Below are 17317 nucleotides of genomic sequence, written 5' to 3'. Positions count from 1 at the left end.
ACTGTATGATAGGCAGAATGAAAAAGGGAAGGACGTTCCGCAGAGACAATCCTTACTTCTTATACTATGCATTGCTCACTCAAGCAAGCCTGTTTGGAGGGCACTGTTTGGAGATCATATACTGAATATCATCAAATCTGGTGAAGTTCTGATTAAAAAAGAAAAAAGGTTATTGAAGAATAAATACAGTAAATGGTCAAGGTTAAATAAGCCATTTGTAAGACCACAAGGAGTACCAGTTGGCAGTGTGAAAATTCTGGTGGGGAGCAAGATTTTGTGTTGAATTGCTTTTAAAAATTCATATCTCCTTTCATGTGTTGCTGGAGGGATGTTCTACACCACTATAGACCTGGCTCACGGCTATTGGCAGGGGGTTGTGAAGAAGTTGTCATGACCCAAGACAGCCTTTGCATCTCTATCTAGTTTGTTCTAGTGCCATGTGCTACTCTTTGGGATGAACAATGCCCCCACAAGTTCCTACATGATGTCAAGCAAATATGACCATTTTTTTTTGCTTCCATTGTTTCAAACAAGAGATTTGGTATTTGAGACTGTGTACCATTTAGCTGAGATGACTGACGGCAATTACTGTTTTCATATGTACTGACACTTATACAACAGATCTTGAGCAGGTACAACTAGTCACTCCATTGTTCTGTGACTATACATATAAAACATTTATCATTATGCAAAAAAAAAAAAAAATACAAAGAGGAAGACAACCTTGCTAAGTACTATAATCACTATAGCATTTTCTCTATGTTCCTACTGCAATTCAGGACTCAGGTCATGAAAATTCTTCTTCTGTCTTCTTTTATGATCTTTTTTCTGGCCAAATAGTTTTGTTCTGGTTGCAACTTCCAAACTCAGAGATGTGTACTGAACTTGTGTCATCAAAGAGCTTGGAAATACATTTACATTGATGACATTTGGCAGACACCCTTATCCAGAGCGACTTACATTTATCTCATTTACACAATTGAGTAGTTGAGGGTTAAGGGCCTTGCTCAAGGCGCCAACAGTGGCAGCTTGGTGGTGCTGGGATTTGAACTAATGACGTTCCAATCAGTAGCCCAACATCTTAACCACTTAGCTAGCTTTGGTTCATGTGTGATGTTCTTCACTGCGTACTTCTTAAAGTGGGTTAAATTACAAAGCTGTGAGGAAATCCATTGGCCATGCTATATCTAGTAAGCTGTTAGTGAAGATTTTACATGGTTTGGAGGATCACACCCGTAAGGTCACCATTTGTTAGTGATGTTTTTGAACAAGTGGTCTCTGCCCATGGATCTAAGCACTAAGCAAGGCTTATAAAAGTGTACCATACAGAGATAAACACCCAAAAGACTGTGAATAACACTCTTAATCCATGATTATGTCAGAGACAGACATACTATTTGAGACAAGTACCATTTATGAAAATACCTCATGATGAATGCCACTTAGCCTGATCACACGTCTATTTATGATAATAATGATGAGCCTGTTAAACCCCACCCTGTGAATCTGAGAGTTTTACTCCAGGAAGCACATTATCAAGTGGGAAAGCAAGCAGAGTTAACTGTCAGTCACAACAACTCAAGGTACTTTTATAATCAGGTAGAGCATAATGTTTCCTACCAAACTGATGACCTAATTAGAAATACATAATTAATATGGCAAAGATTGTCCATATAAATGAAACTCTACATTATCTCACAGAAATGTTCAGATGTGAGCCACTAGCTAACAATATTGAGGACTGCACAGAAAAATCCAGCTAGGTATAATCAGATATCAACTGGGAAAAACACGGGCTGAGCTTATAAATGCTGATGGATGTAAACAGTCTACCAGCTTTACCTTGACATGGCCAAACCGGTCAACCTTCTCTTATCACTTCAGCCTGTGTTTTGGCAGCTGGTAACATCAGTGACACTAATACAAACAGCAGTGACTTCTGACTCTGTCAAATGCTTCATCAATCTGACGAATTCTTACAAGGACTCAAAGCCATCACTCTAAGGCCAGGTAGTGGGCCTAGGTTTATTAGATTCTGTCTGGTCAAGAATTAGTTGTCCCAGCTCACGCCATTTCTATTTTAGAGTTTCTCTCAAGCATTCCCTGCAGAGTCCTGACAGCTTTTCAACCACATACGGTGGTCTGATTCTGATGAGTCTGTTCCTAAGTTGTGCACAGCTGGAGTGAGAGTAAGTCTTTGTACTTACTGTACAGGAAGTATATGTAGTAGTCAAGTTGCTATGCCTTTAGGAGACTCCTGTTTAATTAGCATATACAAGGGTTACATATGACACCAGTCTCTTTATGATGCATGCCACAAGATATGGCTTTAGTTGCATTTCTCTATTAACTCTCCAGAGGTAATGTTACTACAACTCTATCTCACTACATAAATATATGAATATAACATAACTAGGTGTTGGACCTGGCTTCGTAGGAATCTGCCTACATTGTTGGCTAGGCATTCTTTACTCAACATAGCACCCAAAAGCACCATACTGTATATTGCTGGGTAAAAGCATTTCAAATGTGTGTCAACAAGTTTGTGTCAGTGCCAGTGTAAGCTTCTCTGCTATCCTTCATACAACCCCCCCAAACCTGTTCTCGATCTGTAGGCTGCCATCACCATGACAACACTCAGCCTCAGTAAAACGACTCACCATGCAAGAAATAACTCCAAACGAGGGGTAGGCACAACATAGACAGAGTGAGAGAAAGTAAGATAGAAAAATGCATACTGAGTGTGTGACATGCCTAATACATGTACAGTAAGCTGCAGCCATACAGCCCCATTACTCACACCATGTAGATGGAGCACACAGAAGGAAGCAATTAGACTTAAGAGCTGTAATGCACTGAGGAGTGTGTTAAAATGCAGTACCACACATCTACACTGGGTAACAGGGTCTAGGGCTACTGAGGTAGGGTACTGTAAGTCAAAGTATAAACACATGCCTGCACTCAGCGCTAGACAAAGACACTCGAGAATCATCAGTGAGTGTTGACTGCAGTGTGTGCGTGTGTGTGTGTATGTGTGTATGAGTTATGGTTGATATGCATGTATCATGATTTGAGAGAGACACTGAGAGAAGACACTGAGAGAGAGAGAGAGAGAGAGAGAGAGAGAGAGAGAGACGTAGAGAGAGAGAGAGACTCAGTGGCATATGAAATGTGTTACCATGGTGCCCACAACCACAGTGATTTCCTAGCAATCTGCTGGGTTGCCATGGGAACTATAATCTCACCAGAAAGAGAGAGAAAAAGAAAGAGAGAGAGAAAAGAGAGAGAGAGAGAGCATCTTTCTTGCCCAGACTGTTGCCCCCACAACCCTCCATCTGTCCCTCACTCCCTTCATTTCTCTGTTTCTGCGTTTCTCTTCATCCATCGTTCTCACACTTGTAATATTGACATGGAACAGGAGTACCCTAATAAATCTGTCTCTCTATAAATACAGGCAGATCAATACATGAACATGAGTGCTCGCAGGAATAAGCCTTTGATGCTGCTTTGGACTGAGGTCTCATTTAGCGTCTTTAGTGTGTTTAGACTTTGGTGTAAACTTAATCATAAAATTCTAGTGTTACATTTTTATATGAATGCAAATCTTATAGATGTTCACTACTTGTATTTAAACACGTTTAAACTAAACTAAACTTTAATAGACTGTCTTTAAAATTCTTCTCTTAAAAATCAACAAGAAGTGACACCTATTTTTATTCTTTCAGCTAAGCTAATATGTGCTAAAGACATTTATACCTAATACCAAAACGAGGCGTTTCAGCTGAGACGGCATCACAAAAATCCTAAGTCTTGAAGAGAATTAGGATGACGCTGTCATGAGGTCATGTTTTGACATCAGTGTAGTGGGACAGCTAATCAGGATTTAGGTACTTTTCTTCTCTAATGAGATGTAAGACATATCAACTTTAGCACAAAGTGTGTGTATGAGAGTGTATGTGTAGGCTTCCTTATGCCTGCCCGGGGAGACAGATTGATGATCCAACAGCATCCTCTGACATGCTCTAAACTACTTTCTTTAAAGATATGTACATGAACAAACTCAGAAAAACACTTCTGTGTTTGGAGTGGGTGGCTAAGCTTCTTTAAGCAATGGCTCGGGGCATGATAAAGTGGAGACATGTAAAGACACATGTAAAGGATAAGCACAGATATACAGAGCACAATGTTGAGAGCAGAAGTTTGCATCCCCCATGGTACCATAGTATTGCACTAATATATATATATATATATATATATATATATATATATATATATATATATATATATATACACACATACACACACACACACACACACACACACACACACACACACACATATATATATATATATATATATATATATATATATATATATATATATATATATACATACACACACACACACACACACACACACACACACACATATGCTGTCTCAAAATTAAAGGCAAAAGATAACATCCCATTTTAATGTCACAAAGGGAAATACAAACTGGTAATACTTTTTTTGTTTTTATTACTATTAATATTTTAACATACACTAATTGACTGTCTTCATTACTTGTGGTAAAGTAACATCTGTGTGGCATCTTCTTGTAATAAATTAAAATGTTATCTTTCTTTGATTTAGTCCTGAGAGTATGCAATCTTTTGCACTTAGCTGTGCATGAACATACACACAAAGAAGCTGCATAGATTAGTTGCAAGAGCAAAACAAATACATAACAAAGCACACACTGGGACATACAGACAAACACACTCACACATAAATGAGGAACACATAAACCCTATTCAATCCTGCCATCCCTCCTTCCCTCTGTGTCATGTTTACGTCTGACACTGATTTGCCTTCTTCTCCTTGAACAACACTACATGACAGAATGTTCCAGAAACATAATGAAATTATGAAATGGCACTGTTGTCCCTATTTTTCCTGGAAACAAAGCTTTTAAAATATGCAGAGAGTCAGTGAGTTGAATGATTTTCATTTGTGACACCTTATTATGCCGTTATCAAGCCATAATCATATATACGATGCTACAGTACAAAAGAAAGAGTAAAAATAATTACAGTGATATCTAAAGTATTGTTAACTCTTTTCCAAACAAAGATGAAAAGGTGTTAACAATACGTTATATATCGTTGTAATTATTTTTACTATTTCTTTTGTACTGTAGCTTCTGCTTTTCTATATGCATAAATCCCCAGAAGAAAACGCCCATTGATTTCCGTAACTGTACGGAACATAATAAAAATTTAATTTAACATAATTAAACTGCTCCTGAATGTCATTTGAAATCATTACAAATGCGCATGATGCTACTATGAATGTCTTACAAATGTTACTAAACATGAGAATGCTATTTGGAAATACCCCATGTCCTCCTGCCATCTCAAATAGCTAGCTGGCTAGTTAACTGCTAACAAACTATCTTGCATTTCAGTAAGCTAGCAAACTAGGTGGTACTGAGTGAGATTTTGGTGGAGTTTAAATTCCCAATGGTGTATATGATTGTAGCAAAACAATGATTTTGTTCATCACTAACATTAGCTAAATTACCTAGCTAACTAGCTGCCTGGTAGTAAACTAGCTGCATTTACCACAGGTAGACAGTGAGATTTCAATGTCTGAGTTTTGATTTAATTGTCATATTCTTAGAGATGTACATAGTAATATTATATCCCAATAAAAATACAATTACAGCCAATGTTTTGTTCATCCCTAATGTAGCTTACTGAAATGTAGAGTTTGCTAGCAGTTAACTAGCTATCATATAAAGTAGGTAGCTATGATATAAACTATTATATAAATCTTTGAGAATTTTTATATTTATACTGCAATGTCTCATAAATAAAGTCTCAGTGATTTATATTATAGTAGCCAAATATATCAAAATATACTACCGTGATTTTATTCATCACTAAGCAGTAGCATTAAATTAGCATTAGGATTCACTACAGGTACTACTTAGAGGGATTTCAGTGTCTGAGACTTGATTTAAAAATAATATAAGAACCCATATTTTCTTTAGCCATAAAATGAATTAAGTTAGCTAGGGAACACATCAAAGGGGTTTTCTGTTCCCCAGCACTGCCATATGATAGGCCTAGACTTGAGGGAACTAAACAAATGGTTGGCATCATGAAATCACAAAAAGTCATAGCTTCTTCAGGTGAAAACTTTTTTTTAGTTCTGTGCTCAACTGTTCAAGAGGAGTTAAATCCCATTTTTGAATTTAGCTGTACTTTCTCTGGAATTACTGCCGTAAGTAGAATGAACAGTTGCACTCATCATTCTTATTTTCCGTGATTGTAAACTGAAAGGATGTCAGATCGGCCAAAATCAGGTGCAGTTAGGCACTTTATTTGCTTTAGAGAGTAAATTTGTTTGCACAGTTTACACAAATGAACTATTCATATGCATATTTTAAAAAATCATATTTGAAAATTGAACACAGCCTCAATATGTTTGTGTTTAACTGTCAATGTACATCCCAAATTGTTTTATTCCTCTTAAACTACAGCAATTTCCCCTAAATTTTATATCAGTCTTGTCCTATAATGCCAGATGAGGCATCCCATGACAAGGGATCTGAGACCATTCCTCCATACAGAATCTCTCCAGATCCTTCAAATTTCGAGGTCCATGCTGGTGGACTCTCCTCTTCAGTTCACCCCACAGGTTCTCTATGGGTTTCAAGTCAGGGGACTAGGATGGCCATGACAGGACCTTGATTTTGTGGTCACTAATCCATTTTTGTGTTGATTTTGTTGTATATTTTGGATCATTGTTCTGGTGGAAGATCCAACCATGGCCCATTTTAAGCTTTCTGGCAGAGGCAGATATATGTTGCTATTTGATAGAGTCCATGATGCCATGTATCCTAACAAAATGTCCAGGTCCTCTTTGATTCATAACATTTTCAGTTGACTGGAACTTCTTAATTAGTACCCTCATGGTGGAAATTGGCAATTTCAATGTTGTGCTGTTTTCTTATAGCCACTTCCCATTTTGTGAAGCTCAACAACCTTTTGCCGCACATCACAGCTATATTCCTTGGTCTAACCCAATGTTATGAATGATTAAGGGATTTTGGCCTATGTTACCTCATATTTATACCCCTGAGAAACAGGAAGTCATTGTTGAACAATTTCCTGTTCCTAGTCACCCAGGTGTGCTAAAAAAAATCAATGGGATTATACTTATAGTTTTTGATATCCATGAGAGCAGAGTATTTCTGTGAATTTTTTTAACAAAAGATCAACAGGTTAAACAATAAAGACAAATTTTCACAGCCTTCTTTGCTTATATTTACCAAGGGTGCCAATATTATGGGAGGGCACTGTACATAGAATATAATATAGAATTATAGAATTCTGATTACTCAACCATCTAACCTGTCTCTGCCATTCCAACAAAGATTTAACTCATGTGACTGATCCAGCCATAAATCACTGTGACTTGGCAATCAATTAATACTTCCATATATATTGCAATATAAACAAAAGAGCTAACTAATGATTTCCCATGAAATGCTTCTTGATGTTGTTTTCTAAATGCTTAAAGCTTTCTAAGCGCTTACGTAAACATTAAAAGCCTGTAATTACGGTGTCTAAAGTAATACTGGAGTTCATTTCCATACTGTTGTTTACACAGATGTATCCCCAATGCCAAATTTAGGATGGAATATTTTTGAGGATTTATTTTGGATGGTGAGGAGAGTGGAGGGTGAGGATGAATAGTGCTTTTGGGTTGGGGTGTGTTTAAGCGAACAGCTCCCACACACAGCTTGTCTCCGTACCGGTGTCTGCCACGAAAAACTGCTCCTGCAAGACATGGCTGTTTTAATGAGTTCAGAGAGAGAGAGAGAGAGAGAGAGAGAGAGAGAGAGAGAGAGAGGCAACATGAGAGCTAGTGAAAAGTGAAAGATGGAAGATCAAGAGTTGCAACCAAAAAGAGAAGCATGGAAAGAGAATAAGGTGAGGAAATATACTAATGGGAAAGAAATTTCTAGCATGAAAACATATTATATATCTGTGATGAAAGTTTTTACTGTATTTTAAGCCAAATGACCAGCAAGTCAGATTAAGAGTGATTGGATGAATTTTTACAGTGTCTAATCAGGCAAAAAGCTTCAATAATTAATATATATGGATAAATAGATTATGCTTAAAAGGAGTACTTCAGTGTTTTTCAATCTAATCACTACTGACCATATATAAAGCATACAGTATGTGCAGCCATTATGACAAGAAGTTCCTAAAACTAAGGAAAGACCAGAAAACCTGTTTACTCAAAATGGATTTATAATTTATAAGGGCAGGTGTTACATTCCGTCAATAAACATTTAAAAAAATATGTGACTAGAAAATTTGACAACCAGTGCACTCAAACAATAAAGATACAGACATAAGATAAAGTCTTAACCAAAACAGTCTTTATTTAATTGAAGCAAATACAGTAAAAATTACGATTTCCAAATGTTTTGTAGGATTGATGTGTTATCATGTAAAAAATTACTACCCAGGTAATGCATAACCAAACACTCTTGATTGGATAATTCAAGAGATCGTTACACATAAATGTTTTTTGACACAATTGAACACCTGCCCATAAGTGAGCTCAGAGAAATGTGTCGAAATTTTCGTCTCTGATAGCTGGTTGTTTTTTTTATCACTTCCAGCTAGATACAAATTAGCACTTTTTTTTTGTGATTGTTGAAGCCAAAAATGCTTGATTTTACTGTGATGTTGAAAAAAATTTGTGATGCAACTTGCATCACAGATTTTGTGCTTTTTTTTTGCAGAAAACTTCATGAATTGGTGAAATTGCAATTGCACGAAATTGTTTTGCATGGTCTTTCGCAGTGATATTTGCTGGTAAATGAGACTGTTTAGCTGAACTCACGTTCAGCGCACGTGAATCAAAGAGGGCTTTGGCTGAAAGCGTGTTGTGATGATGTCACATGACGTGTCTTGGCCCAAATCTGCAGAAAATCTGTGGTCATTTTCAAAAATTGCAAGCTCCTCTGAAAATTGCGGAGTTTATTTGATTCTGTGGTCATTTCTATGATCACAAAATCACAAAATCTTGGAGGGAGTGGTAACTTTCAACATGTATTACGTACAGATGCAGTACATACAGATTAGATTGAAAAGCGCTGAAATATTCCTTTAGTCCGTTTTCAAATGTCACGTGAAAGAGGATAGAAAGTTATTGGCATATTAGTATGAGACATGCCTGCATTTCCAGACACTGTGGAATACCTTGCAGGACCAAATGTTCTGATCTTTCACTCCAGGATCACAGCAGCAGAGATGGTGAGACCCTCTGCCTGGGAAAAGTCTATCAACTTCATCAAGCTCTTCAGCAGGAATGAGTGAAAATCACACAGCTGCACATTGTTGTGACAAACAATTCCAACAGCACTGGCTGTAAAAGGCTGAACCAAACAGTGCTGAAGAACTACAAGGCAAACCCAAACAGTTCCCACTAGTTTCCTATTTTCATTGTACTGCTTTGTTTCCTGCTATTGTTTCTACCTGGTTATTGTGGGTATTTATACAATTAATATTGTGCTCTTCTTAGATTACAGAAAAAACAATGAGACTGAGCTTAAACGAAGCAAGGAATAGGTATGGCATGAATGTCTTGTATACTGTACACCAAGGAAGAGAGTGAGAAAGAGGTCAAGATCTAAAAAGACAGGGATAGAAACATGGAAGTGGAATGAGTGAATAATGGATAGAGAGAAAGATCTGAGTAGAGAAAAGGTCTGATATAAAAAAAAGTGAGAGAAGCAGTCCCTCACTGCTGTTCTGTTCTGTCTCTCTAATCCAGCTTCGTCCCGAGTGTTCTATTACTGACACCATGGCAGAGCAAATGGCCCTGCTAAAAGTGAGAACTACAAAGCCTAAATGCTAATTAATAATTAGCAATCAATGCCCCCTCTGTGCTCTGTGTCAAGTATCAAAACAACAGAGAGGGAATGCTGCTTGACTGAAAGGTGGTTTTTCATGTGGCAATTAAAATGTGGGTGTTTGTAAAATTACAAAAGCCAAGATAATAAGCAGACACGTCGCACGCTGTCAAAATGTCAAAAAGTTGATGAGAAAAAAACACCCGACCCAACCCCCATCCCCCATCCCCCAACCCCCAACCCCACCCTTCATCTATCCTGTCAGTGGTTTTAACTGCCAGACGTCTTCAAAATAGATCAAAGCAAATCCCTTCCCAAACCTGACAGTAAAATATCATAGTGATCAAGATAACATCATTACTACTGACTGATTTATGATTCCATAAAAAGCAATGTGTAAGTATTAGCTGTATTATAAAACAAGCATAAGCTGGCACTAGGTATGAGTAATAATAATATTAGTGTTATTGTTTGTTAATTGTAACATCATACAATCATGTTCATTAGTCTGAGATTTGATGTATCTCAGAGTGGTAGAGCTGTCGAATTCTCAATTCCACAGATTTTCCGCAAACTTGGGCCAAGACGCGTCATGCAACATCATCACAACGCAAATTCAACCAAAGCCCTCTTTGATACAAAACAATTTCGTGCAATTGCAATTCTGCCAATTCAAGTAGTTTTCCGCAAAAAACTCAAGCATTTTTGGCCGCAACAATATCGTGTTAAATGCGTAAAGCAGCTAAAAAATTGTTTCCCTTTCCATAAATGTGTTAAGAATCTGATATGAAAATGGAGTCTGTGCAAATCTCTATAAGAAATCTGGTTCATTTTATTACAACAGCTGACTGTAAAAGCCCCTGTGAATCCTTGTTCGTGCATCATTATACTGTAGGACAAACTGCAGGAGTTATGGATTTTTTCCCCCCCTCATGTACTCATTTTTTTAAATACTAGGTCAGCTCTAGGCCGCAGTGTGGATAAATAAAGACACTGACTCTCATCATAATGGACACTAATCACTGGATAAATCACCAAGTGCGCAGAAAGCCATTGTTAGAAGAGTTGTCAGATGTCAGATATGAGTGGGAGATTAACTAATTCAGATTCACAGGTCAGATATATTCAAATGCGTGACTCCTCCTGCCATGCAATTTCAAAATGAGCAATAGGCGACCTGCAGTAGTCATTTGAACCCCCAGAGTGCTGTGCATGATACAGAATAATAGACCATGGAACAGTAATAAAAGGAATAGCGGCTCCCGTCGAATCCCCGAATGAAATAAAATGCTTCTTTTGTGTGAATGCTGTCACTCCATTATAGCAACGATTTCTTCCAGCACTCTGGGTATCTTAAAGTTCGTCTCGCCTAGGTCTTTTTGATTTAGCTCATTTTCTTCTTGCGCACTCTCCTCACAATGTTCCCCGCCTCAGCATTAACACGACGGCTCGGTGCTGCAACTCCGCATTCGATTCGGCCAATTCAGTAAATCACAGTCCTGCTGGCTGAAATGTGTTATACTTTTATACTCTTTCTTATATGACACCCATTTTAACTGGCAGGGTCCTCAAATCACCTCAGTCAGTGACTAAATACGGCGTCTTCCCACTGAAGAAAATAAAAATCATACTGAATGGCATCCAATGGACCTTGTGGTTGTAGTTCTAGTTCATTTTCCACATGAAAGACTACAATGAAATGGGTTACATCATCAATTCAATGTGTAACAACGCTATTAAAGTTAACATGGATGGAGGGCCTGGATTAAAATTGTTCCCTTGTCTGATTGTTGGCCTGGTTAATCAGCTGTCAAAGAGAGATTACTGACAATAATTGAAACCAAATTATTTACAAAAAAGCCTCAGTGAAGATGGGTTTTCCCGTTTTGTCAGCGATAACGACATGACAAAAAGGCAGACTGTGACAAATTAAAATGATTTTAATTTCAACTCGTTGACAAAAACAAAAAAACAAAAATCAAATAGCGCATTGTTGCTTCTGAGCAGAATTGCAGCACCAATGAAACAATGATTTTTTTTGTGTGTGTGGTTGGGCTTTTTTTGGTTATTATTCATTTTAGTTCATATTTGTGTGTTTAGTTATGCTTCTAGCTCATCCCCTCAGGATCAACCCAGGAACCCTGGAGCTGTGAGGTGCCAACACTACCTGCTGTCCCACCCTTTATCTTTAGCAAATGCCAAAAACTATGCAACTGGAAACTGTAGGATGCAACAATTTCCATTATTTTGTGCAGTTGAACAAGTCCTTAGGTGGGAACATACGTGCAAACTGACTGACAGTTTAAACAACATAATTTTCCAGGTCACCAGTAAACAGGAAATGGATTTCGGGTGCCATAAAATTTTACAGTAAATTAGCTTTCCCTGATAGTGCACTTAGTAAATCACAGCCTTAGCATCTCTAAGTATCTCTCTCCTTCTGTCTTTCTTTCCTTGAATTGACTAAGATAAATTGAGCTCACCTAAGTGCTTCCAAGAATTGTGTGTGCGTGTGTGTGTGTGTGTGTGTGTGAATGTAGGAACACTATGTCCATTCTGTAATCATAATACTGAGTATTAGTCCTAGCTAAAAAGCCACAAAGGGCAAGAGGAAAAAAGGAAAAGCAGATCCATATGACTTCCTTATTAAATCCACATAATAAAATGTGTGTGTGTGTGTGTGTGTGTGTGTGTGTGTGTGTGTGTTTGTATATATGAGGGTGACTCACCTCAGAACTTCATTGGGGTTCCCCCCCTTCGGGCCTTTCTTTTCAGGCGCACCGTGGCAACCTGACTTCAACAGTGTGTGGGGACCTCTGTCCAGCATCATGGTGGAGGTTGCCATGGCAATGATTGCCACGGCATCACGCACACGCGCCTCCAGTCCATAGTCCCACTCATCATAGGACACCGAGATCAGACCTGAGAGAGATTTTTTTTTAAAAGGATGGAGAGAACAGACAGAATGATTTAGTCTCCTTTCCTTCCTCATTATTCAACATTTAACCTTTTTATAGCATTATAGCACTTGTTAGCTCTAATCTTTATTATCTTGTAATATAACAAAATTGATCAACACTATTTATTTAGACCTGTAGGAAAGACGTTGGGCACGATGTCAGCATCCCCTGCTACCAGCGATGGTACGATCCAGGTGTAACCATATCCAGTCAGGCCGACCGAATGCGCCACCTCAAAAATGGTGGTGGCCTCTTCTTTAGTGCAGTAGAGCAGTATGACGGGGCTCTGGAGCTTCTTCATCTGGTTCTGAATCTTAGAGTCGCCATCGTCAACTGACATATCGAGCAGCAACACCTCCTCCAGTTCCCAGCCCACAAAGCTATTATCTACGGTACTCCGGATCTGTGGGTGAAAAACATGGCAGAATGTCTTCATCAACATCGTCAAGGCAAAATAATTAGACTTGAGAATGTGTACCATTGATGCATCATTCGTTTATGAAAGACATAAAGCTGAGTTACTGAATTAACCGGATTGAGTGGGATTAATGTTTGATTGGCATCAGTCACAAAACGTTTGCTTGAATGATGGAACTGTTTATGAGTAGGACCACATCAAGACACGATGATCAGTGAGAGTAAAACCACAGCAGAGCATTTCTTCTGTTTAAAAGGATCACAACTTCTGTATTCTTCAACGAGACTGCTCAAATGGGCAACATTCTTTTTATTTGGTCTTAACACCGCAGTCTTGGGACAAGCTCTGTACTATTACATTATAACAGTGATTAATTTCTAAAAGTGGGGTCCAGGAACCTTCAGGGGCTGGTGATAAACTGCAAGTTCATTGATTTATTTATTTCGGTGTTTGTTTGTTTTATTTAATTTTTATTTAGTTCTTTGTTTGTTTTGTTTGTTTTATTTCACATATTTGTTTGTTTGTTACTTTGTTTGTGTGTGTGTGTGTATGTGTATATATATATATATATATATATATATATATATATATATATATATATATATATATCTTTGTTTTATTTGACTATTTATTTGTTTGATTGTTTGCATGTTTTTTTGTTTATTATGATGTTAACACTATAGAGATCACTATCAATTATTACTGTCAAATTTTATGGTTATTATGGTATTACGTCACTCTGTTTATTTCTTTTATTTCTTTTTATTCTGTTTTATTTATGTTATTTTCTTTTCTTTTTAATGTATACATTATTTATGAATACGATACATGAATACATGAATACGATCACTATTAACTACTGCTATTATTTATCTTATGATAATTATAGTTATACATAGTTCTAATTTAGTGGTTATTTGAAAATACACTGATGTTTTTCTTAAAGTCATTGTTTTAAAATCTAATGATCAGATACATAAAAAACAATCGATGATGTCAACTTGAATTTAAATTAATTTAATTTTAATTAAAGTAGGAAATGTGTTGTTTATATGATACACATTGTTGCAAATATTTTAACATAAAATAACTGGTTTGAGTTCTGTGGTAGGAAAGTTCAGGAATATAAGCAAAGGGATCTATTAAAGGAATGTGATGGTACACATTTGCCTAGAGCAAATCTGTTTAAACTTAAATTTCTCTGATTTTTTTTACACTAGTTCTGAAAGTTTTGAGATCCTATGTGCTAAAGAAGATTGTTAGAGGATTTGCAATAACAATGCACTAGCTATTACCTAAATGCTTCTGTAATGAGATTCGCTGTCAGGAAGGCAGCTAGCTACAGCTTGCTTGACAGGAAAATGTAAAGCATAAAATTAGTTTAACTTAATTTGCTGGCGTTCAAAAGTAGGACATGATCACAGAGCAGGACGTGGCTGTACTTATCTGCTGGTAGTTAGCTAATGATAATTTCACTACTACACCAATACACGAAATAGAGCAAATTCAGATATTCTCACGCTTGATATGAACACCTGGTGAGAAATGACCTTTTAAGTATTACTCTGAGCCATGATTATCAGTCGGAGGTTCATTCAGTGCATTAAATTTTGATATGAAATGACTGCCTTTCATTTCCACATGCTACCACCATGAATCCACAGTGTATGCAATTTTCAATAAGTGGTAATAATCAAACTGTCAAACTACTTTCTCCATTTTATAGTGTGCAGTGTCACACTCTGTGTCCTATCAAAATATAACAAATATTTATTTCCCAACTGAGAGATAAAAATGAGAGATAAAACAGTTTTCTGTCACAGAGACGTGTCACATTCATTCGTTGCTTTAGTACATGTTTGTTTTTGTTTGTTTCTTTAATTTTGTACTGGAGTTCCAACGCCAATTTTAGCCAAGTAAAGCTAAGTAAAGGAAGCTTAGTTTTTAGCATTGTGCCTAAAAAATATTGAACAATACTGTATTATATTAACTATATTTACTTTTAACAAAATATTTTACCTTCATACTTTAGAAATCTAAAAGCTATACCTTGCTGAGAGAGAAAATGATTGTCATTTCCACATGGCTGCTACTTCTTTTTTTTATTTATTTATATGTTGTCCTTTTGTCAAGTTTTATACAGTCCCCTCCAAAACTATTGGAATGGCAAGGCCAATTGTTTTGTTTGTGCTATACACCAAAGACATTTGGGTTTGAAATCAAAAGACGGATATGAGATGTGAGTTTAGGACTCCAGCTTTTATTTCCTCATGTTTACAGCTAAATGTGTAAAACAACATGAAACATAGAACCTTTTGTATCAGACCACCCAATGTTTAGGTGAGCAAAGTATAGGAACAGATTTTACTGCTTCTTCTCTCAGTTGTTGTTTGTTTCATTTCTCCTTTCAGTGTCCTCTTCAGGAGGTGAAATACATGCTCAACTGGGTTAAGGTCTGGTGATTGACTCCACTTTTCCCCCTGATGAAGTCCTTTGTTGAGTTGGCAATGTGTCTTGCTGCATGATGAAATTCCTCCTGGTTAATTTGGAGGCATTTCTCTGTAAACTGGCAGACTGTAAACTGTTCCTGTAAACTTCTAAATTCATTCTGCTGCTACCATCATGAGTTGCAAGATCAAAACAGATTACTGAGCCTGTTCCAGAAGCAGTCATGCAAGCCCGAGCCATGACACTACCTCCACCATGTTTCACAGATGAGCTTGTATGTTTTGGATCATGAGCAGATCTTTCTCCACACTTTGGTCTTTCCATCACTTAAGGTTAATCTTGATATGGCTCATATCTTTATTTCTTTGTGAATTCTTTCAAACAGCGGATTGTGAGACCTTCACCCCTGCCCTTTGGAGGTTGTTAGTGATGTCACTTACTGTTGTTTTTAAGTTTTTCTTCACAGCTTTCACAGTGTTTCTGTCATCAGCTGTTCTGTCACCAGTGGTTTCTTTCTTTTTCAGGACATTCTAAGTAGTTGTATTGGTTACGCCCAATGTCTCATTTTTGCCTGATGGAAAATAAATGCCTGATTTATTTTCCCTCTTTCTCATTATAGCTTTTTTCTCATTATAGCTTGCTTCTCTCCCATAAACAGCTCTCTGATCTTCATGTTGCCTTTTCCTTTTTAACAGCAAATGCAGTCTTCACAAGTGAAACTAAAGGCTAAAACCAAGATTAGATGTATTTATTGTTTAAACAATCAATCTAACAGGACACCCCTGGTTTAACAAGAAACACCTGTCAGTCACATTTTCCAATATTTTTGCTCGCCTACAAATTTGGTGGTCTGATACAAAATTTGGTATGTTCTATGACTTCTAACACATCTACATATAAACACCAGGAAATAAAAGCTGAAGTTCTAAACTCTCTTCTCATATTCATCCTTTGATCTTAAACCCAAATGTCTTCAGTCTACAAGCAAAAACAAAATGAATTGGCCTTGCTGTTCCAGTAGTTTTGGAGGAGACTGTAAATAACAGTTCCTCAAGTCTGTTTGAGCTTGTATGGTAAACTGGAGACTATAAACTTTTCCTATTGTTAGCTATGTTAGTCTCAAGAGCTCCTTTCAGATACCAAACCTGTTTTTCAGCTTACATTTGCTATCAAATATGAACATAATTATATGTATATTGTATTTTGAGCCATACTAATCTTTTGTAATGGGGAAGAATGAAATATTTCAGGGCATCTTTCTCACCCTGTTGACGAAGTCTTGGTACCCAGGGTAGTAGGTAGTAACGATGGAGAAGATGTACCAGTCGTACTCCTCCATGATGTTGAGCATGACTGAGGCCTGCTGCTCTATAGACGGGCCGAACTGGAAGAACATGGAGTTGTCATCCTGCCGAGCAGAAAAGAGATCCGATGTGAATACGAATGCATGAATACGAAATGAGCCGTTCAGCAGGTGACTGCATCCGAGAGGCCTCTTATTCATTATGCACTAATTGGTAATCAATGTTGGAACAACATCACGATCAGAAAGCCATAAAACTGTGAGAT

The 17317-nt window shown here is 37.2% G+C and overlaps 2 protein-coding genes across 2 annotated transcripts in view; both read right to left on the bottom strand.

Annotated features, from left to right (window-relative positions):
- Positions 1-12767, bottom strand: part of LOC128602410 (glutamate receptor ionotropic, NMDA 2B-like) — a 47635-nt gene extending 34868 nt beyond the window's left edge. The window contains exon 1 of the mRNA XM_053616185.1: positions 12652-12767. Coding sequence (XP_053472160.1) covers positions 12652-12767 — 116 coding nt within the window. The remainder of the gene's footprint in view (positions 1-12651) is intronic.
- LOC128601822 (glutamate receptor ionotropic, NMDA 2B-like) lies at positions 12671-13450 on the bottom strand. Its single transcript, XM_053615219.1, has one exon. The coding sequence runs from the start codon at positions 13361-13363 to the stop codon at positions 13001-13003; it is 363 nt and encodes a 120-aa protein (XP_053471194.1). The 5' UTR covers positions 13364-13450; the 3' UTR covers positions 12671-13000.
- Between the last annotated feature and the right edge of the window lie 3867 nt (positions 13451-17317).

The sequence above is a fragment of the Ictalurus furcatus genome, chromosome 26 (assembly GCF_023375685.1).
Source record: "Ictalurus furcatus strain D&B chromosome 26, Billie_1.0, whole genome shotgun sequence".
In the NCBI taxonomy this organism is placed as follows: domain Eukaryota; kingdom Metazoa; phylum Chordata; class Actinopteri; order Siluriformes; family Ictaluridae; genus Ictalurus; species Ictalurus furcatus.
The sequence above is the reverse complement of the archived record's forward strand: the minus strand, read 5'-3'. Positions and strand labels throughout refer to the sequence as shown.